Raw genomic sequence first — 24,237 nt, forward strand, 5'->3', positions numbered from 1 at the left:
TCTCAAAATCATTGTAAGGTCATTGATACTGCATATAGAAATATTGTAGCCACTCCTGACAGAACGTTGAATGTCATAGGGTCTTCAAATTGTTATGGAACAGAAATAAGCAAACTCAATCCCTACCTGGAATATTGAGGCACCATAAGGTGTACGCCACGCGTTCAGCAAATTGTCCTTGCCAGTGGAGACGAACCATTTGCCGCAGGTAGCGAAACGTAACGAGAGCACACAGGACTCGTGCAAGTGGAGTTGATATTTGTCTGGTTTCGTAGCGTGGAGCACTTCGACGTTCGAGTTCTCCATGCCGACCGCGAGCCACTCCCCTGTGGGACAGTAGCCCAGGGAGAATATCTGCGAGGTGAAGTCGTGTTGCTGGAGCTGCCTGCCTTCCCGGAGGTCCCACGAGCGGACCGTGTTGTCCAGTCCGCCGGTCCAGAGCTTCGACCCGTCCGCGGAGATGTCGATGCAAGACGCGCCGTCCGTGTGCCCTTGGAACTGTCTGACCAGCGCCTGATTTTGCAGGTCCCAGACAGCGATGTTACCGTCGCTGCAACAGCTGAAGCAGACCTTCGAGTCCGGCGAGATGGCCAGCGCGTAGCAGGCCGGAGCGTTCGAGGTCAGTTCCGCCTTGATCCTCGGCGTCGGACTCGCCAGATCCCAGATACTTAGATTACTCGCTTCGCCGCCTACGATCAGAGTCCTGCCGTCTGGTAGTAGCTTCACGGATCTGTCGGATTAAAAGAAACCACCGTGTTAGAATACTAAATTCATTTTAGGACAAAGTACGCTTAGCTGAATTAAAATTACGTGAGCTCTGGCTTCATTTCTCTTGGACAGAGATTTTATATATTTCAAGAATTTAACAGCAATCTTTTTTAAATTGAAATTAGACCAATTCGCTAATAAACCATAGCCTTCTGCCCAATTACTGTACATTTCGATGACGTCTGATTAATCTACTCATGCCAGACGCTTTCGAAAATAATAGATCAAGCTGGTCGCACCGTCGATCCAACCAAGGATTTGTTACAAATTGGACATTTGACAGAACTTCCACACGATTGCAAAAAATACGTGACATCACAACCGTGTTTCTTGCATTCGTAGCTCATATGAAAGTTGATCGCTTTCCTCTTCTTCAACCTGCGGCCGCAATCGCGTCGGAACGAACGTTTTTTCGCATCCAAATTGCACTCCGGCGTCGAATTCTTCACGCAATTGTGCCAGAGATGTTTGACCAGCAGATGCTTCTGATGGAATATTTTATCACGGTATCCGCAGATGCACGTATCGCGGAAAACACTGTGATAAACAATTCCATCAGAAGCATATTGGAACTGCCCGCTGCCGCCGATGCTGCTGGACGATCTGCGCCAGCCAACTGCTATCCAATGGTAGGCAGCGGAGATCAAAGAGCCGCGCGGTACCGGCTACCGCAGCTCTCTTTGAACTGCGTCGACTACCGTCGGTGCTGCTCGAGCTCTGCTGAGCCAGTCGATTGTCCTTCACATCTCCCAGCTTCATTCTGGTGGCTTTGGGCTCGCGTTCGAGCATCGTTGGCGTTGAAGCCCGGTACCGCCTCGATGCGATCACGGGACTCTCGCGTTTCGAACACGCATCAGTTTGGTCCGTTAACACGAGACGATCGCTCGTTCTCTCGCATCTGGCGCGAGAGTCGCGGTGGACTCCGCTCGCAATGACTTTGAATGACAGCAGAGTGTAAGAAACAAAGGAATTATTCCTCGTTGTTCGTTATAGTTCGTTCGTGTCGCCATCGTGAATTAGATTAAGGCTTGGATAAGACTATCATTTGATTCGGGCAGCTGCGTCATTAACGCCAGCTTGCCATGTAGTACAAGCAGTCCCCTATGGAACCTCGTGTCATATCTTGTTTATGAGCATTATTCTTTCCTATTATTAGCCTGGGAGATGCAGGTGGAACGTCCAACGACGCCACCGTTGTGGAACGACTTTTGTTGCTTAGAATCCTTTTTACTATTACCATCCATTTTACTCTTCCATCGATTATACTTTATACTCTTAAATCGTTTATTTTTCGAGACATTGCGGCTTTTAGAAGCACTGTCAATTGGTCTTGAAAGATGTTCACTTATCCTCTAAGCATGTACTCTATCATCGCTTTTAATTCTTGAAACTGAATATTATCGATCACAAAATAGTCGACAGACAAACGGCATAAACGATACTCGATTCGGCGGCACAATTAGAAATCGAAACGTTTTCGAGGATATCGCGATTAACTGTGGACAGTCGCACGTATCATCGGACGCGACCTTAATAGCGCCGCAGGTGCGCGCTAATCAGAATTTATTCAGGCTGGGGATCGCGTTTGCTCCGCGGAGTGGAAAGTTAATGTGTCATGTGCCGTGAACGTTTAACCAACCTGATGTAGTTGTCCCGCTGCAAGCAATCAAGCTGCGAAACGTGTTTCGCGCTGCCGCTGCCGCCCTGATTGATGTCCCAGACCTTGACGCATCCTTTGCCACCGGTGTAAACGTATTTAGTCGGATTTGAGATCGTTACGGCGCACACCACCTCGCCGTGTGTCAGGGTATTTATCTGGCGCGCGTGACGCGGTATTCCTTGTCCAATTAGAGCATCAGGTGGAAACGGGACCGGCTGCATCTGGCCCTCGCTAGACACGTGGAAGCTGTACGCACTGTTCAAACAAACAAACACGATTTAACCCCCTTCGAATTGACGGTAGTAAGGTAACATTTATTGTTATATTCTTATTTCGCGCGCCAAATTCGTTCAAGAGCCATTGAAAATTGTCAAGCCATTTAAAACAATTTCAGCGTTAGCAAATTTTAATAAATACGGTTTATTTTATTTTTATAGAGTAGAAGAAGTTATATGTAACAGAAGTGTTTTTATTTGGATTGAATGTCCAGATGCTGAAGATAAAATAGCTAATAAATACTGAAGTATAATACTAACTTCTGTTGCAATAAAATTAGTAAATTTTAAATAGTAAAAAAATTTTCTAGACTCGAACATGCTATTGACGATTTAGCTCCGTCAGATTCATTGGAATCGGACAGGGTCGGCGAGCGAAATTCGGACGCGATCAAGGGCGGTTCACGAAGCTAACCGGTGAAGTAAAATGAAGAGTACTTACGGTTTGCCGCCGGGCACACCGAAAGGTCCAAGAGGTGCCCTCATGCTTCCGTGAGGATCGTAGAGTTGCTGAAGAGGCGGTCTTGTGGGATATCCATTCAGGGCTGCCGGAGGATAACCCAACATGTCCGCATGAGGTCCTGCGGGTGGATGATGTGGCGGCGGATAGTGTGGCGGATAAGGGCCGACCGCCGAAGCCGAGACCAGCGGTTTGCTGGAACTCGATGGTTTCAGACCGCCGGAGCCGGAGCTGCTACCACCTGTCGACCATACATTTATCGTCAGACTTGCCATTTTTCACCTTCCCGATTAACGCAAGCCTATCGGGTTCTAACTGCAACTGGACACCCTCGATATAGTTGTATAGAAAGCTCTTTAAAAATGCTCTAGATTTTACATGGCCTAACTAACTGAAATGTTAGAGCCAGCAGAATCTTGTGAAATCCTCGTGAAAGCGTTATATTGCATTAATAAAATTATGTTGTAATTATTTTCTCATTTTTTAAATTTTATCGACGATCTTTTTGTCAGATTATTATTAATTTGCTAGAGATATGGAAGAGGAGAAATAAGTAATTAATTTTAATGTGGCACTTTTTTAAAACGTTCCTTTAAGGTTGTTGAATATTTAACATGAAAGATTATAAAAATATATTAGTAGTTGCATAAAATTATTTACTCGTTTTGAGACTAAATAAGAGATAAAATTGAGACTAAATAAAAGACAAATTAGAGACAAATATTCTCTATATATCACATAATTGAAGGAAAGTATTGATTTCTCGCATTAAACTTCAATTTCAACATCGAGTATATTATACCACGCAAAAACCGTGAGCAGTTTTAAAAAGTATATTTAACAAAACCATAGTCTTAAAATCCCACATTTCGAATTCGCGACTGTCTAATGAATCGATGAACAGATCCTCGCGATTCCCACTAAATGGCACTTCCGTTGATCGGTTAATTAAGCCAGGTTCCCCGCGATACCCATCGGCGCATAGATCAACGTCTTTATACGTCCCCGGTCCCTATTACTCATCCGCAATGCACTTTCCGACTTCGTTACACCCCCGAAACAAAAAGAGCGATCTCCCGTCCGCGGTGTTAACGATCTCCTACGGGGCCGATTACCGCTTCCGCGACGCAGAAGAACGTACCGGCTGATGTAGGTGTGACAGGTTTCGAGATCGGAGTGGTCGGCTTCTCTCGATCCTCCATCTTCTTTGCCGAGGGCGTGCTCGCGTTGCTGCTGGTGCCGCTCCGCGGCGAGGGTGGCGGCACTTCTTTCTTCACCTGGCTGCTCATAGGTACCGATGACGGGCCCAGCTTGTCCAGGCCGTTCTCCCTGGGCGACGAGGTGCCGTTCGCCGCCGGACTACCGGGCCCTTCGCTCGCGTCGTCAACCACCAAGTCCTGGTCGCTCTTCTCGCCATCGCTTTGCTGTCGGGGCAAACGTGTGCACGGCTTTATTAAGGTATACCATCGCCGGTGGATCATGAAGTACCATCCTGAATACTTACATGGCCCATGTCCTTGTCCTGCTCCTTCTTCATCTTCTTCAACGGCATATGATCGTGGTGCTGCGGGTCCGGGGTGCTCCGGGGCCTGCTGTACTTCTCCCGTTCCGCCGGCGATATCGAGTTTCTCTGTAACAAACCAAGAATTGAAGTTAGAACTAAGTTCTTGCCTTGGCTTTAGGATCGTCAAACCATCACGTGACGAAACTTGGGTCGATCGGACCCAAAGAAGTAAATGTACTATTTAAGTTCTAATGGTTTGGTTTGAATCGTTTGTGTTCGGTTCGATGAAGAGAACGACGTTGGCGTCAATTTTTATTAATAAATTTAAGAATAACTTTCGTTACGTATTACTATTGCACCTACAAAATAACATAAAATAGTTGCTTTTAGTTCTCTGTAACCCTATTAATCTAGTAATCAATATATGGTAAAAATTAATATCTGAGAATTTGATTAAAAGACTGAGAAAATCAATGATTAAAGCTCATTAACCTATAAAATATAAATATACCGACGACAATAAAAAAGATTTGAACGGATAACTATATTTTACTAAATGAAACCAGCGAAGCCGAGTTCCATAGATTTCGGTACAATTGTCGGTCATTTTTATGCATTAAAAGAAACGAAAGGGCATTCGGCATTCACTGAAGGTTGAAGATTTTCGATTTACCTTTTACATTTTGGCTGAAAGGAATTCGTCGAAAATAAGCGCAATTATTTAATGATACTTCATTGTACCGCTGAAACATTATTCTTATCATTTTGTGAGGCAGACCGCGTTGTCTGCTTGAATATCCACAGGCTATATAAATTGTACCTCATTCCGAATTTAACAAACGTCTGTATAATTTAATTTTTAAAAATGTACTAGAGGCAGCAGTTGTGTTTTTCATGAGAAATTCATTTAAACTTTCGGCGAGAGATACGCGTACACGCCATTGAAATGGCTCGTGTAAGCTGACATGTCTGCCCATGACATACCGTTTCTACTTATTACACGAATTAGCGTTTGCCCCCCTTTTTAATGCATCATCTGATGCGGCTCGACATTCTCTACGAAAAATGTATTACATTTATTATGAATATATTATATTTTCATCCGAGTACTGTATATTGAAAAGACGATTGTTTCTATTTTATTATATTAATGAACATTTTTATTAAATCTTAAATGTCTCGATTTTTCCAAATTAATAAATATTTTTATTAAATCGTAAATGTCTCTATTTCAGTAAATTAATTATCATTTTTATTAGATCTTAAATATTTCTATTTTATCAAATTAATTGACATTTTTATTAAATCTTAAATATTTCTATTTTATCATATTAATCAACATTTTTATTAAACATTAAATATCTCTATTCTATCAAATTAATTATCATTTTGTTCAAACTGTAATAAAATCATTCTTGAACAGTCCGGCAAGTGCGAAGGTTAATGAAACACGAAAGAAGTGTGTTACAAGTATCACACTTGCTCTTGCTCTCTCGAGTGCGGAGCGATAACAAATCACCGGATGTTGATTCAATTGATAACCGGCTACCGATTCGTTATCGGAACGAGTAAACATTGTTGGATAACGGTAATCGTTGTCCGATTACAAATACGTTCGTCGACAAGCCTATCAGCCAAGGGGGTGCACGAAGCATTGAGATTTATCGCGCGTGATCTTATTCAGACCAGAGTCTCGAGTCCGCTTCCGTTTCGTCGCGAAAAAACGTCGTCGGCCCCCGTCGATTTCGACGAACGTCGACTGGAAAGGTGCGCGACGCGGAAGTCGACGAAAACATCGATGGGGGGTGGGTAGTCGGGAGAAACTTCATCCCCGTTCGCCGATTAAATAAAATATTTGCCTGGCGACATTCCGGGGTGCAATTAAATTACGGTGTCCGCGCCGACTCCTTCGCCGGGCTTCCTTCGCAGCGAGAAAACGCGACACGGCAAATAACACGGAAAACCGTCCGCTCCTGTTAAAGAATGCCGGACGCGAAAATCGGGGAAAACAATTTTTATTTGCCTCGTAGGCACCGGCGTCCCTCCCCCCCTCTCTCTCTCTCTCTCCCCTGCTTTTAATAGGGATGAAATATCAGAACTTTCAATTAAAACTTCGCTACGGGTAACGAGTTTCCGCCGCCGTTGATCGATGTATTTCGAAAGCATTTTCTGCAAACTTGTTACGTCTTCGTCGTAACAGAAAAATTGAATCCACGGGTACCGGCCGGTTACAATTTAGACACCGTTAAGATCAACAACGGCTCCACGGTTTTTAAACGTTCGTTCGTATTCGACGTCGATTTTCGAAGGTGCCAGAGTTATTAAAATTAAACTCACTTTTAAGCAACCCGTTTGCTACACGAGTCTCTTTGTTTTATCTCGAATGCATTATTGTTGCCATTATGTAACAATTTATATAATACAGCCGCGGCACGATTCTTAATCAATTAATAACCTCGATAATGGCACTTTGCTACCTCGGTATACGCAATGACAGATTTATTTCGTTTATCACGGAATGAAATATTAATAATACGGGGGCTTAATGAAAGTGTTCGATTAAAGATAGCGTTTTAATTGATGAGAGGAAGAAATAAATTTTTATCTATAAACTGTTGAGCCTGTACAAAGGTGTTCGGATATTAACGTTAGTCACCGTGTCCGCGTTATTACGCAAGTTCGCCGTGCTATAATTCAACGCACGTGGTTCGAGGGGGTATAGCATCCAGCAGCTGCGCCCGTGGGCTAGGTGGCAACGGTTAAAAAGCGATTCACTTTGCCATATTTATCAGCATCGTGACGCGACGACCCCATTCATTTCAGGACCCCTTAAAATTCCCTTTCCGTGGAACGACGCCGATAATCGTCGGCGTCGGGGAAACGCCGTGGTCCTATCCCCGAAAACTGCGTCGCCAATGCCTCCGAGATAGGAAGGAAAGGTCGCGGCGGAGATATCATCGACAGGGAAGTTTTACGAGCGACAGTTTTGTCGGGGACAACCGGGCGAACGGTGCTGCGCGCGCGCGCACCGTCGTCGTCGTCGTCGTCGTCGTCGTCTCCTCTTCATCCGCGTAAGCACGCGAGCCCTTTCCCTGTCCCCCGATAACCGGCGCCCTATCCGGAGCAACATCGTAAACTACCCACTCGCAGCCTCTCTCGACGACCCCCGAAGTAAATCTCCTCTTCTCAATTACCCTTCGTCTCTTATCCACTAGCACCTCTGGCTCGGTCCATTACCCCCGACGCCACGGTATCATCCCTCGCAGCGTCGCGACGCGCGTCCGCCGCTAGCACCGGAGGACTCTCCGGCCCGTCGTGTGAAAGGAGATGAAATAGGGTTCGCCCCGTGATTTAGAAAGTCCTCGGCAACACCGCCTATTCTTCCCGGAGAATAACGACCTGGTTCGAGTACCAGGTACGGCCTCCGTGCGAATGTCTCAATGAATTCAAATTGCCGCCGTGCCGGAGCAAATTGAACGAGGTGTTCCGCAACGATGGAGGACTACTTTGCCAACCCTCCGCCGCCTCGCAGAAATGCCCGATCGAAATCGTTGCCGTGATCACTGCCAGTTACCTCGCGGAGTTTTCGCCCGGCTGCGTGTGCTCGTTGACGCTGGATTTGCGTCGATGAAGATACCAATGTTTACGAAATATTTACAACGTTTTTTTAAATTTTATTCTACTTTATTTTATTTATTTTTATATATTATTTTAACTTCTTTATATTTATCGTATGTTAAATTTAACTTTGACATTATCATATTAAGTTATTAGAACTTTCTGATTGCAATCGTGTCTTCTAAGGAAAAGTAAATTTATATTTATTTTGTGCTTGTATTCACCCGAATAAGACGTGAGAATAGAATTTCATCCTTTAATAGAGAGGAGTAATATTCATAGTTAATAGGTTATTACTAGACTGCGGACTTTATGCATTCAATAAATAATATTCCCTTATTTTTAACTCAATAAACAATTAAGTAGCTATGCATTGCAATTTATTTAGAGAATTTTTATTTTGTATAAACATCCTCAGCCTAGTTACTACTAATAATCTCTATCGCGAACCAGACTCTACAAAGCACAGCAATTGTTTGAAGTATTCGTAAAGTTTCTAACACATTTCCATAGTACTTGGTTAATAACAATGTCCACGTGAGATTGGTTAAAAATTAAGAATTTCGACGGAACATATTGCAACGAAGGAGGTTCGCAGGTGAGGCAGCATATTCCGTAGGTATTCTTGATAAACCGTGGTGGTATATTGTGCGCGGATTCCATCTGTTGCGCCGAAAAGCAGCGAAAACCGATCCTCCATGACACCTATCGGATGAAAGCATTTGAGACATGGTCGGAAGGCGCTGCGGAGGCACGCGGCAGAAAGCAATCCGACGACACAGAGAAATTCAGGGGGTCGCGCGGCGCGGCGCGGCGCGGCACGAGACGTCGGGACGTAGTCGGTTCAGTCGATAAAAAGGAGAAGGGGGGGGGGGGGGGGGGGAGAGGAGGCAGGAATTCCGGCGGAAGGAGGCAAGAAAACAGGCAGAGGCGAGCTTCGAACGGCTGCTCAAAGGGGAAGAGGAATCCTCGGCGGAGTCGTGGTGTACGTGCCCGCCCGTTCGACTTTTCTCGAGACGGAACGGCTCTCGGGCCGGCCGGGAGGATTCGTTTTCTCTCGCGGGGCGAACACGGACGGAACCGATCTATCTATCTCCGTTCCTTCTCCGCGTCTCTCTGCCCTTACCCTCCCCACCCTCTCTCTCTCTCTCTCTCTCTCTCTCTCTCTCTCTCTCTCTCGCCCTTTCTCGTTATCCCGTAATGGCTAGCCAACTATTTATCCAGCCGAGAACCACCGGGAGTTGGACTCCGGTTACGATTGTCGTGTTCCTGGAAAGGAAAGCTTGATGAGAGGAGAGACCCCGGTACACTTCGGGACACCGTCGCTACTTCCAGGATAAATCGACGGTAAAAGAAAACACGGGGGACAGAGGGGAAACGAGTTCGACCGGATACTTCCGAGAACGATCCTCCGCAGCCGTATGCTGGAAGCCACCGCGAGTCGGGAGAAGAAAGAGCAGGAAGAAGAAGAAGAAGAAGAAGAAGGTGGAGGAGGAGGAGGAGGCGGGGTAGAAGAAGAAGAAGAAGATGGCAGCGAGGCAGTCTCCGCCGAGAGGAATACAGAGTGGCGGCCGGGGCATTATCATAAAAATGCGGGGAATCTCGAAGATCTTGGATTTATGTCGGAACGGAGATGGTTAGCGTGAGATAAGTTTCGTGGAATCGGAGCAGTTCGCTGGTACGGATCAAGGGGGGAAGCCGTATGAATCGCTGTTGCCAAAGTTTCGACGTGTCATAGAATTTTTATGCCAACCTCCGCGGACGGCTCACGAAGAATCATGTCAGGGATTTCTGCTACCGAAATACGACAGTTTGCCAACGATCATTTTTATGGGACGTCCGCCGACTACTTTACGGCGACGGAATGAAACTATATTTTAAATCGATGACCGGGATGCGGGGAGAGGCTCTCCACCGTGAACGAGATATTCGTCCTTGTCGCGATCCGATTAGCGGCGACATCGGTTTCTGTCCGTTTACGATACATCGGACTCCGAAGTGCTTGCTTATCGAACCTGCAGTTATTAATTTAAAAGTTCTTCGAGCTCGCGATGGCGGAACGGTTGCGCTATTTATCATCGCACAGCTTTGTTCGCGCGATATCTTGTGGAAGGGAATTAACGTTAAGATGGTAATACATAATCTGTACAGTAGTAGCATATAATGTTTGCAGAACGATAATTGCGTAATAACAATTGTGTATAAATAATTGTGTAAAATTAATTGAGATAATATCAGACATTCTGGACAAACTGACTTATCCACATTTTTCTATTAAAACTCTTATATTTACAAATACTTTTATAGAAAATAATTGAATAAAATATCTTAATTCAAGTACACATTATGGTAGAACTAATCACATTCTTTCTTATAAAAAGAAATCTAAAATCTTGAAATATTCGAAAGGTAAAGAAATGTGTAATAATCAGAAAGACAACGATTTCAACGAAATCTACCTTCCCCCTTTTCGTAAAAGAATATTTTTTATAAACATCCGTAATCTACAAGATTTCTTCCGGTGCGCGCCGGTACGATTAATTGCACCCCAACTATTTAAGCTTTTGTGTCAGCACCGGGGGAACGGGTAACATTCTCCTTCATCCCCGTGTTCATCGGCCAGACGCGTCCTCAGACACAGGCATCCTCTTTTTCTCATCGCACAATACGTTCGATTCCAGCGTCGTATTCAGCAACCTTATCTACCCCCGACGCATCGTTTACCTTTCTTCCTATTGAAACGCCGAAAGCACTCGATGTTCCGTCACGACGCGGCCCTCCCCTCCGGCCCCGCCGCGTCCCTCGGCCCTCGGCGTGTTCCTCGGCCCGCGCGTTTCCGCGTGTACGTGCAACCCCCCCCCCCCTCCCCCGCCGGTCGGCGGAGAGCCGTGATAGGAGCGATGGGTAACACGGAGGGGGAGGAGGGGGAGGAGGGTGATGGTGGTGGTGGGCCCGACCTTCGTTCGCGTAAGTTTACTTACAACTAGATGGTCGGGATCGTGCGGGAGCAGCCTTTCCTCGGCAAAGAGGGTTCTCTCGCGGCACGATCAATATGGGGGTACCTCTCAAAGGGGTGGCCTGAAAAGGAGCGAGAGGAGGAAAGGCAGGTCGGTGGGCACGCCGTTGGGTACACCGTCGATATATAGACTTTGTAGTGTTAGGGACGACTCGGTCTGCCGACAGGCAGAGGTGGGCCGGCACTGGCAGACGAAGGCAGGCAGGCAGGCAGGCAGCAAGCAGGCAGGCGGGCAGGCAGGCAACTTGGCAAGCAGAGCAGTAGCAGCGGCAGCGGCAGCAGGCACCGCCGGAGCAGGCGCAGATGGTGGTGCGGTGGCAGTAGTCGAGAGGACGATGTGACGAGGAAGGGAAAGAGGAGGTCGGTGGTGTGCGTGGTATTGGGGTTGGTGGTCGGAGCCATGAGGGTGGTAAGCGAGTGAGCGACTCCTTCGCCACGACGCCTCGTCTCGACCCAACTACCGCGCTACCCACACCATCGAACCTTACGGATATATCCCAAGCCGCCGACTCGCCTCATCCTCCGCCCGCCTCGGTCGCACTTTCTTCGTTCTCCTTCCTTCCTTCCTTCCTTTCAACCCCCTACCGCCGGCGCTCGCCAAGTAGTCTCCTTACCACTCACCCCACGGTATTCCACCTCAACCAACCCACGCCGCCTGTTTCCCTATTCCTCACTCCACCCTCGTCGTAGCCAGGACCCCGAGAGAGGAGGTTACGAACCGGAGTCGCGTCTCCGAAGACCCCGCAAACCCCAGTTGCTACAAGATTGCACCCAGAGGTTCTCAAACGCGCACGGCCGATAGGCTGCAAAGGGGAATCGCAATCCGTCGGCCACCCGGACGCCTCTCCGTCGCCGTGATTCAGACACCATTGAGAGCTCCGACGAATTCCCGCATTCCTCGTTAATATTTTTCTTCCTTCCGAAGCGATTAACTTTCTCTCGCTTCGCTTCGCGTCGCCGTTTCCCCATTATCACCGAGGCCCCGATGGAGCCGGTTCAGTCTCGCGCGTTTATGCGCCGCGATAAAAAGAGTTATGCGGAGTGTTCCGCGTAAGTGCGCCCCGCTAATTTTCGCGGTAACTGTTGCTCACGATACGGCGAAGCAATTTCGGAGGGGGCATTTAATGATGCCACTTTTAGACGAGGTAAGTATTGTATTAATTTTTATTTTAATAGTTGCATTAATGCGCGCGATAATTTCAATGAATAAAAGCTGTATAAAATTGAATGCACGATAATGCGGCATATAAATTCGAATTTCATGGTATTCGTATCGTATCGCATCGCGATGAAAACGAATGCTTCGGTATTCACGTTCGCGGTCGGGTTACGAGCCTTGCACGTTGCGATTCAAAAATAACCTGACGTTTTACGGAGCACGCTTATAACTTATTCTCATGATGGATCACTATATTTTCCGAATAAATTATATCTACTATGTACTACCCTTAAATCCTAGTACATAGAATTATAGAAAATCATTTTACTAGAAGTTTCGTCATTTTTGACCATTTAATTGTTATAAAACATCCGTAATTCTACCACAAAAATTGTAAACCTTGTAGGATGTACTTTTACAGCAAAAAATAGATACAGAAGATGGCGAGCCATATTCCTCATTTACCAAAATCGGCCAGGAACGCCGCAAACGCGATGAAATTTAATTAACTCCCCGCGCGTTGCACACGTGTAATAGAAGATTTATTCATGAAGTTGGTTTCAACGGTCATTTGATTCCTTGATCGGAACAACGAGAGAGCGCGCGCGGCGCGCCACGAGAAGATTCATCGAGAAGTTGACACGCAGGCGTAATTCAGCCGGTCCTCATGACTACATTGGACGGCGACCTCACTCGAGGATGCATGGAATTTTTAATGGTCCCGCGGGGACGCCGGCAGCCGATTTCTGGAATCAACCACGTGCTACTGGGTCACCGCGCGCATCCATCATTGCGGCAATTAGTGTTCGCGCACTTTTATTCCCGCGTGGCGTCCGTTCGGCTGCCATCCCGCGCTCGCCACCTTGATTAACTTGAGTTCACCTTTTACTTTTGTTGCGCGCCACCTTGCAGCCGGCCGTGAGAATTCGCGCAGCTGATATATCGGTAGAACGAGAAACGGACCGTTACGATTGGTTCCCGGTTTTTCAGAGAGAAAGAAACCGCGCGAAACGTCGGGCGAAAATTGCGCGAATCACCGTGTATTATTTTTAAGACGCGTTTTATACACCTTCTTCGATAATTTGGACATTGTTTGAACTTGTTATTCTGTGAAAGTGCTCTTCGCGCGCTACCAATTGTCTGTCTATTTTTTAGAAGCGACCGCGGGGGCGAGGAAAGTTTTGAAATTTTATCGATCACGTCGTTGCGGTTATTTGCAGAACGATCCGTTTTATGACTAGGAAACGAGTTACGGGGCGCATTCGTAAGCTTTCCAAAGCTGATCAAGGTAAAATTACTTCCTTAAGAGGATTCGAAATTATGCGACGCCTCTAAGTGGTTATAGACTGTCACTAGCCAGCCGCCCGCGCCGCCAGACCGATGCCACGGCGGCGGCCGGCCCCTCTCCCCGGCCGCGTTCCGCCCGCGGCGGTAAAAATTGTTCGTCGATCAAAATATCCTCTCTTTTATTCTTCGTATTCTGTGTTCGTCAAACACAGCCCAGTTAACCAATATTCGAATCGAGCAACAGAAAATTATTTTTAAATAACCTTCGGGGGAAAATACCGCATTCAATTAGTATTTTCCCACACGAGAAATTAAAAGCTTCACAGCAAAACCGATAACAAAATTAATAACCCACTACCATCGTGTTTGTCAAGCAAATACGCGCGCCTACACGTGGCCCGATACGAGCCTTCATCATTTGAAATTATATTGGCTTTTAAACACGCGGAATTCTTTCCTTCTTTTTTGTTTTTTCGAAGTGCACAATTTTTGACGATCATCAAACAATTCATTTTCTCCGTTACTGTTTGAAATGAAAGCATTTCGTATTTGCTCTGTTCCACCTTTGTATCGATATTTTCTTATAAATGCGCTCGCAAACATTTTCCTTTGTTACGATGGCATGTATACAGAATTTCAAAATTATTATTATTATTAATTCCTTGGGGGCATTCGAATCGACCGATTTCATTAATTTTAATCAGGTTCTTGAAACACCGAACTCGTTTTTACTTCGACCTATAATTAATTTCTAATATTATGTGGCGCTATACAAAAAGTAACATTCTTTTTCATTCGAAGCGAGAGTAAAAGAAGAATTATTTCCAAAAAATTATATCAAATATCACGGACACGATAAATGAATGCATTAAAATATGATCAAAGTTCCATTATAGTATAAACAAGAATGATTACGAACGTTTTAAGTTTCGTAAAATGTAGTTTAAATAAAAGATCCCGGACAATGCAACTGTAGAATTTACTAACCAATATAAATTACTTATCATCCTTACACTTTCTGTTAAAGTACAACTAAATCCATACGACTCCGCGAGTTAGGATCATTATAGAAATTCATTCGCGCCGGATTGACTGCAACATCGCGCCAACACAGAGCGATGGGGGGTGTTGTCGCATGACGGACAAAAGCCGACGGTGCATGATCCATAGATACACGGTAAATAGTGTATCACGAGTTTCCCCTTTTCCGAGCGACAGTCGCTGCGTTTCTTCTGTTTTCTACCGGCGAACGGTCGCAAACGCGCGGTACCCTCTTTCTCCCGGCTCCCCCCGTCTCGCCCGTCGCGCCGGAGCTCTGTGTAGCGCGGGCGCACCCCTCGTGCCCCGTGTGCCCCCCCCCCCCCCCCCCTCCCCCGGTCCACCCTCTCATCGGCCGGGCCAGAAGCCCTGCGGTGGAATTTGCATTTTTAAATTAACTCGCCTCTGTTTGCAGCTATCTCGGCTCGGCGCCGCCACCGTCGGTCCGGGCTTTACAATTTTATGCAACAACGCGCTCCGAGTGCTTCGCCATCACCACCACCATCGGCCCTGACAGCTTCGCCCACCCACTTCCGTACACACTATCCCCCTACCGCTCTTTCGCGCACACGCCCGCCGCCGCGTACACCCGACACACACACACACACACACGGACACACACGCGCACAGAGACGGTCCTGTCTCGACGTCCCTTACCCTTGCCGCAAAACCCGTCCCACGGGTGATCGATATTATTGTTATCGTTATCGTTCGACCGACCTCGAAGCGGCTGCGTTCCCATCGACGTTACCGTTGCGGCCAATTACTTCCAACCACGACAGCGACGGTTTTACGGCGGGTCACTCTCTTTCTCTATTCCCACCCCCCGCTCCCACCCTCTTTCTCTCTCTTTTTCTGTTTCGCGCGAGCACACGTCGAACCAGCCCCCCCCCCCCCCCCGCCCCCGCGCGCGCTCGCCCGAGCGGCTATTGTGAAATGCCCGCCGACCGACCGACGCAATATGCATCGAATCGCGTTCCCTTTCCCGCTTTTTCGTTTCGTTTCGGTATCGTTTCTTCGACCGTTCACAACCCCCCCACCTCCCCCTCGGGGCTATCTCTCCGTTCGCTCGTTCTTTTTCCAACGTGCCCGCGGTCCCGCGTATCTCTCCGCCAGTCGATACTCTCTCGGTCGCTCTCTCTCTCCTTCTCTTCCCATCAACCCCCTTTTTCGAGCTCCGGTTCACTATCTCCGGGCTTTATTGAATACAGAAACCGCGACGATTGCTTTTTCTTTTTCCATTAGCCGGTACCCTACTCCCCCTTCTCCGCCACCTCCTCCTCCTACTGATGCTACAGCTACGGCTGCCTCTCTCTCTCTCTCTCTCTCTCTCTCTCTCTCTCTTTCTCCTCCCTCCGCCGATTGTTCCACGGAACGATGCATCCCGGAAATTGCTCGTAACCGAGGCGAATCGGCGATCCGCGTCGAATCGGTTGGCAGAGGGAGAGAGAGAGAGAGAGGGTCCGTCGTTCTCGGCGACTCGGTATTTTTTTCGGGGAGATTAAATTCCGTGTGGTTCGGTGACGTTTGTTCGTAAACTCTTTCGCGGCCGTGGGGTTTGGGGAGGGCCCGGCGCGGGTTTATTTTCACGGGACGAAGAAACGGGAGGAGGAGGAGGAGGAAGAGGAGGAGGAGGAGGAGGAGGAGGACTGTTATAAGGCGAGGTAATTGAAAGCGAGGCTTTGCGGGCCTCGAATTCGTTTCGATCTGCTGGAAATTGGAGTGAACGATTCTCGTTCCTTTTTTTCTCTGGTGGGCAGGCTTTTTTTTTTTATCAGATTTAGTGTTCTTTTCCAATAAAGCCGGAAACACGTACTTCCGCTTGCGAGATTCCTCAAAATTGGAAATTGAATAGACGGCCTCGAAATTTATTAAACGCTTTGTCGATCTTTTTGCGAGACGGTCGGTTTTAGGTGATATTGAAATTTCTACGGGACGGCGAACATTGTAAATATCGCGGCGAGAAATTGTAGTCACCTTTTTCGGTCGACACTTTTTGATACGTGTGTACATTTGGAAAAATATCGGGCGAATTAAAGTGATCGAGTCTTGCGATGAATTGTGTTAATAATAGCTGCAATTTATGCGAAGTGCTTGAATTTTTAGCTACAGATACAGGATATTTTCTTCATGGAATAATACATTTCTCGAAATAATATTTGAAATAATTATGCTTTGAATTAAATATATTACAGGTAGAATATTATGTCGGAATAATTTTAACACGAATACCTTTCATTTAAATACTTATGTTTTATAGGCTGTGTTAACCCTTTGTATTCGAAGCTATTTAACCACAATTCTTCAAACAGGGAATTCATCAACTAATAATTTACTTATTGATAAATAAGCACTCGACGACGGTAAAAAGACGAATAATTATTTGCACACTTAACACTTTACTGATCGGTTACCAGGGCGCACGTTTGCGAAATAAAAATTCGTACCGGGGTAACGGAGGAACGCGACAAGCAAGGAAGGAAGGAAGGGCGGAAGGAAGGAAGGAAGGCTGAGGAAGGAAGAACGGAAGGATGAGAAAAGGAAAGGGAAGGAAAGGGAAGAGTTCCGGTAATTGAAAAGCCCGTGGTGGATTACGATCGTCGCTTTATTTCGCGTGCCCGACGGTGCCGGGCTTCTCCCCTATTATCTCGCCCGTGTCTTCAGCTGTGCTCCTCCCTTTCGCCCCGGCTCCTTCGAACAAGAAAAACGAGGGGCACGGTGCGACCGGGGGGAGGGCGGGTGGGGCGGGACACGACGGAGAGAGGGTGTGGAACGACAGAGAGTACGGATTGTTGAAGGAAGATCGACTCGAGAACACGGGAGGATGGAGATGGACGGGAGAGGTCCGAACAAGCGAAGCTGCGAAAGAGGATCGAAGAGAATGGCCGAATACGATGAAGTGGGGTGAATATGGACGAAGAGAGCGAGAGAAAAAGCAGAAGCGGGAGAGAATCGGAAGGGAAGAAGTGGAAAAGAGTGAAACGAGGAGAGAGACGGAGCAAGTGGCAGGTAGAGACACTCTAGGAAGGGATCGGGCAGTGCGACGCCATGATGGTCTAAAACGGAAGTGACTGAATTTGGCGTACACTTTAAATTGTCCTTTATAAAACACTTTACACTAATCTACAATTTCTTGACTCTAAATAATCTTTCTGAATTAATAATTGAGAGGAAGGAACGACTTTTAATAAATACTCAAAGTGTACGAAAAATACAAGAGAATAATATAATTGTCTAAATCCAATTAATTATTTAAAAAATACATTTTAATCTAGCAATATTTTCTGAATCTTTCTTATACATTACAAGAACCCAAAACTACAATTTTACCAAATAGATCACCTGTCAACGCTCACCAAACTTAAACAGACCTGTTGTCAGCTTAAAAGAAGTTGAATTTTATTAAAAAATGACGTCTTACTTCCGATTTAGATCTAAACATCGATAACTTAACGCGACATTCGTGCCCTTCCAGAAGGACCTCTAATGGCAGGGCGAAAGACAGAATAAAGGCGAGTATCCATCTTCGAGCTCCCCGCGCGCGAGTACCCGCAAATTGTACATTCGTTTGAGAGCAGCACCGCGTCAATTATATTTCTTGTCACACGCAATTTCTTTGTCTCATCAACTACAATGACAATATACGTATCACCGGCGCGATACAACGCGACGACATCGCGATTCGCGAATAATTACTCTCGGTATACGAAACCGGTTCGCATTGTGAGAGTAGCTGTCTCGCAGTGGCCTCACCGAGTTTCCACAGCAACTCGAGTGTCGAGATTACAGAGCAACTGTCGAGAGTTTTGCTCTCGGACGGACACCTTGAGAGTGGAACGAGACGGAAAGGAGCAGAGCGATGGAAGGAAACGGAGGGAGAAAAATGAGGATAGAGTTGGGATAAGATGATGAGAGAGATGACGAGAGAGACGGTGAGAGAGATGATGGAAAGATATGAGAGAGGTGATGAAGGGAGATGAGAGAGATGATGAGAGAGATGGTGAGGGAGATGATGAGAGAGATGATGAGAGAGTCGGAGCAAAATGAGGAAAGAAACGGGATAAGAGACGAAGCGAGAAAGTCTAAAGGTAAGAGAGACGGGGCGAGGGGGGAGGAGAGAAAGGTTCGGGGCCCGGAGCAGGAGCGAGAAATGGTTAAGAGCAAGAAAAGAGGTCCTACGCAACAATGCCCGGAGAGGCGCATTCTCGCGCGATTACCGACGCGCGCTCCGGCCTTAACGAATGGCTTCGTAAACCGTGGCCGCTTTAAGGTCATTACACAACGCAAAAAAGGCAGTTAATGGGCGTCCTGGTGGCACGGCATCCCAGGGGCCTTGCCGCCGGAAAGATAGAAGGGAAGAGAAGAAGAAGAAGAAGAAGAGGAGGATCGACCGGGGCCGGCCGGTCGGTCGGCCGGCTGCCCGTCGCCGATCGAACCACAGATTTATGGCGGTCGTATATCCTTCCCTCGGCGGAAAGAGGAGACTCGTTGAGATCCCGATATCGCGGGCCGAGTGTTTAAACGATGTACCCTTCCCGGGACACGTAACCCCGAGTCCGAAACGGCCCTCCAGACCGGTGGAATCGCGTGCTGGAATCCTGTTCATCGGCCGCGATAGCACAGACCTATGATCCCCACCTCCACTTTTCATCTTACACGTGTTACCGATGTTGCCCGGTGTATCGGTGATGGCTGAATTATGGAACCGGCCGAGATTGACGAGATTTATAGGAGATGTTTCGGAGAGAGTATTAGAGCTTCTAACACCGCCGCGGAGAGATACGCTGTATCCTCTCTACGGGTGCAGATTGAGTCTTGGACATCTTTCAACAGCCTGGAGAAGCCAAGAGGGTTCCAGTACGAGCGGTTTAGCTGCTAGCGAATTTTATGATTGGTGTTACGAGATGCTGTATGCGTTTGTATTTTATATTTGTCGAAAGCATTTCTTAGCTATCTACGATTGCGTTGAAGTTTAAAACGTTAGTTTGATATATCTGAGTGTGTATGAAACTCAGTTAGTTGATTGAAGTTGAACTTCATTGAAATATTAGGTCTATAGAATAGAATTAATTAAATTCATGTAGTCAATTAAAAGGATTTAATGAGACTATTCAAATTATCTGTGATTGTTCAAGGTCCTAGAAATCCTAAAATTAGATTTAAATACAATACAATATTTTTACAAGTATTTTAATGTTCAATATCATCCTTATGTCGAAGAATATAAAGGGTCTGTTTAAGGGTCGAGAGAAGCTTACAACGAAGTGATTTCGTTCAGCCTAGCGGAACTGATTTCGCGCTCGAGTAATAATATATCGTACCAGGTCGGCATGAATAAATCGGGGTTGAGGTTTTTCTAATGCGCATGTTTCACGGGTTCCGTCGCCTGCGCGCTTTTCGCAGTTCCGGTGTGAAGTACACCTTTCCGGAGACCTCCCCGGTGCTTCCGGTCCGGGAGAAGCGCAGAGTGGTACGGCGGTGCCGTCCCGAGCCGGACGATTATATTGTGAAATATATACGTAGAAGTAATTACGGGGCGGACGGTCTTTCGGTGGCCCCGGGCAGAGTTTTACGGCCGCCTCATTAAATTACGAACTAATTACCGGTCGGCGAATTATTAAAAAGCTAGTCGGCCGTTAAACGTGCCGCGAGTCGTAAAAGAGAGGCCCCGGCACGCACTTAACCGGGATCTCTTAGTGTGTATGCGTGTGCGCGAGCGGGTTTCAACCACGCGGCAGGCCAATATCCTCGTCGTCCGGCTCAAGGGGGCCTTTTCAACTCGTTAGCCGGGGAAAAATTTCGTTTTCGAAACTGACAGACTTAATTTATCCGGTCGAAGAAGTCCCACACGCTAATAAGAATATTCGTATTACCTTTCCGGTCGAACGAACATCGAACACTACTTTAAAAATATATATATATATATATATATATATATCGGCAGAGCAAACACGTTCTTTTCGTTCGGCTTAAATGCATCGCGGAATTCTTCGGGGGCAGTTCGCGTCGTTTTAATTCGCCGGGCACTCGCTCGCATTTCGCGTCGCGTATGCCAATTAATTTGGAAAGGGGCGCGCTCGCGAACTGTATAATCCGCTCGGAGTTCCGATAATGAAAGTGTCCCCGTTTATTGGATTAAAAAATTCGCAACGATTTAATTTTAATTCGTATCAACGGGAATTAAATCGCATTTGAGAATCGGTAATTCACTTTTTATGTTGTATTCGAGTCGATCGACTGCACGTTCTCCCGGTAACGGGTATACTTTCCAAAACGTAGAAAGAGTTGAAATTATTCGTGTGCTCGCGTTAAAAATGAATACATCGGTAAATCTAAAGGTAGTCCGAATGTTTGGTTCGTTTTAATATACTGTACTCTCGCACTTCTAAGACTTTTTACGGAGATATTCTTTACGTTCTATGGAAATCGATTTTAAGATATTCTACACAGTTTGGTTTAAAAAAATATTTGTAAATTGGCGATGATTTGAATTGCGAAAGAAATTCCCGGGCGAACTCTGCAAGGATATTTAAATGCGAAAAATCTTTGAAACAGAAGGCAAATTTATCTGCAAGCGAATCGTTATAAACGAGTGAGAGTAGATAATTCAAGCTTCGCAAAAATTACGACAGCCGCCAGAACGCCGGCAATTTTTTCACTTAAAGTTCAGCAGCGCGTTAATGTCGATCGTCAGCGAATTTTCTGATTTCCCGTTCCTCTCCAGACAGTCGCGCGTTACTCTTGGCCGGCAAGAACCGTTCCACCGACAATCGAAAAACAGAGGAGGAGATGTTCGCGTTGCAGTTGCTCCCGGAAGAGCGGACCGAGGCTCGAGCGAGCGTTCCTCTCGCTTCGAATAATTACACTTCACGGCGTATCTTCGACCTGGAAGTTACGCTTTTAAGAGGGATCCAACGCTAACGCGCGTGATATCCCGCTCGAATACGACACGGTGTTCCGCGCAGACACGATTACGATTCTCGCCGGCTCGGCTCGGCTCGGCATGGCGCGGCGCGCGTTCCAGTTGTTCGAGGGAACTTCCCGACTGTTCGAAATTATTGCGTTTCGAGGTGAAACGAATCGCGGATTATTCACGCCGCCCGCGGTGTAACGCTCACGGAACGCTCTCTCGCGCGTTGACGCAAAACAAAACGCGTACGAGAGATCCGCAGCGCGCTTATGCCCGCGCGCGTACCGCTCTCTCACGTGTACCGGGTACGCGTACGGCCCGAGCACGCTCGAGCGTGAACCTTCAGAAACGGGCGCGCGGGTTTCTCGGCTCGCAATTAAATTAACGCTCGTGTACCCACCGGGTCGTCCCGCAGACAGGACCCGCGCGCGTAAATATCGTCGCGAGCGGACCGGAACGAACCGCGAGCCGAACGAATCGATCGTAAAAGAGCGGAACGAAGCGATTCGCTGTCGCGGCACTGTTCAAATCGTCCCCACCTCCCCCGATCTCGCCCGTCCACCATCGGCCCCCTCCGCACTCTGTAATAATTCTGTACACTTTGCTGCGGCAGAGATATTTCCGCCGCGACGAATCGCACGGAACGCCGCCGCCGCCGCCGCTGTCCAGTTCGCTGTTGTACGTGCGGCGAATTTTGTTTTCGACTGTATGTTTCCCCGCCGCCGCGGCCTCGAAATACTTGTTTATACTCGTCGACACGCGATAATAAACGATTCAATGGCGTGGGGATGAATCGATTATATCGTTCTAGATATTTATTAAATTATATACAAATGTAAATTAATATCTGGGAATATAAACGCGGTAATAACTATAATACGTTTGTTACCCCGCTCTCTCTCTCTCTCTCTCTCTGTCTCTTTCGCACGACATTGTAAATTTTGATTGTCTTTCAGCTGCTAACCGAGGATGATATGGAAAGAGGAGATAGGATTATTCGAATCTCGCGCCTCGTACTTATATTTGTTGGAAATTGGTAATTGTAAAAACGAACCGCGATGGTTAGATAATCATATCATCTCCTTTCCATATCGTCCATTTTTGTTTAGAACAGAAGGAGAAGTGGGGAGATTTATTATACTCCGTTTTCTTTGGTGTTCATTCATTTGCGCTTTATATGATAATGTCCTTCCCTTAACGCGTATCCTGCTCAATTCACACATAGAAATCTTACACGCTTGTAGATGTACTCATTTATACACGAGAAACACTGGTAATGTTCACGCATATTTAAAAGATCACATTGCCCTTCGCTATTTTGATGTCTTCGCTATTACAGCAATTCCTGTGCATTGTTTCACCATAAGTAAAAGAATCATATTCTTGACGAAATACAAGTTTCATAGAGGTGTGGTTTGCTTGTTTCGAACAACAGTGTGCGTTGTAATTTGGTAATGGATGAACAACTTCCCATAAATCTGTGTAATATGTCTAGTTTAATTCTACTACGTTTAAGTAGTCTAAATATAATATATACCGAAATATAAAGTTGTTAAGAGGTAAATTATTTTAGAATTGAAAGAAGGAACAACCGAGTTGTTATTTATACAAAATAAAGAAAATAGAGAATTTTAGATTAAAGAGAATTAAATTAAATTAAATTGAATAAGAAGAACAAGATTTTCGTAGGAAAATCGGAAACCAAAATCATTAATTCGAATATATTTCGAACAGGAATTATAAATTATTCATATATTCGACACGATGCTTTTTTACGGCCGCAGATAATTCGAGAGCGAACGTGTTAAAAACAAGAGAAGCAGATCCTCGAAACGGAAACATTGCACGCTTATCCCTATTACCTCGCGAGCCATCATCGAAGTGGTGAAACCAATCACCCGATAAAACGCCCCCGGCATCCGCGGCCCCGTTGTTCAACCGCCTTTTCATATTCTTCCTTGAACCCCCGTTCTATTACCCTCCGCCTCACCATTTACCGTTCGCGACACGCTCCGACGAGCTGATCGACGAAGTGCACGGGGGTTCTCCGCCGAAAAGGGTGGAATCGTCGCGGAAAGAAATAAGGAGAAGTCGGAAGGAGGCCAAGTGGTTGAAAAGAGGAGCTTGGGCGGCGGCAGAGGCGGCGGGAGGGGGGGGGGGGGGCGGTGGGTTGAAAAGCTCGTATCTCAAATCGAAAACCGAGAACGGGCGGAAGAGAATGCGAGTCGTTATTATTCGTGCACGGGTAGGCTGCTCCCGGTTCGCAGAAGCAGCTTTTCTTCGCCCCCCCCCCTACCCCCGGTCGAGCCCCACCGACCGCCCCAGACGGTGAGCGCTCCTCTATCCCCGGGTCTTGCACGGGACTTGTCACGATCCGGAAAAATATTTCTCGTCGCGAGGCAACGCGCGCGACGGAGGTTCTCTCGGAGCTTGCAACGGACCGGTAACAGTGTGAATCCGTGACAAAGGGGTCGCCGAGGCGAGGAGAAGAGAGGCGGCGCGGCGCGGGGACGGGGCGGGTGTGGGGGTCGGCGGCGAAAGT

At 46.8% G+C, this 24,237-nt stretch overlaps 1 protein-coding gene across 2 annotated transcripts in view; it reads right to left on the reverse strand.

Annotated features, from left to right (window-relative positions):
- The window catches only part of LOC144475498 (protein groucho), a 170,741-nt gene that overhangs the window by 3,773 nt on the left and 142,731 nt on the right, over positions 1-24,237 (reverse strand). For both annotated transcript variants that reach the window (XM_078191459.1, XM_078191468.1), the window contains 5 exons: positions 4,668-4,793; positions 4,305-4,587; positions 3,146-3,404; positions 2,408-2,683; positions 127-730 (listed from right to left, as the gene is read on the reverse strand). In XM_078191459.1, the coding sequence (XP_078047585.1) occupies positions 127-730; positions 2,408-2,683; positions 3,146-3,404; positions 4,305-4,587; positions 4,668-4,793 (1,548 nt within the window). The remainder of the gene's footprint in view (positions 1-126; positions 731-2,407; positions 2,684-3,145; positions 3,405-4,304; positions 4,588-4,667; positions 4,794-24,237) is intronic.

Source organism: Augochlora pura, chromosome 2, assembly GCF_028453695.1.
Source record: "Augochlora pura isolate Apur16 chromosome 2, APUR_v2.2.1, whole genome shotgun sequence".
In the NCBI taxonomy this organism is placed as follows: domain Eukaryota; kingdom Metazoa; phylum Arthropoda; class Insecta; order Hymenoptera; family Halictidae; genus Augochlora; species Augochlora pura.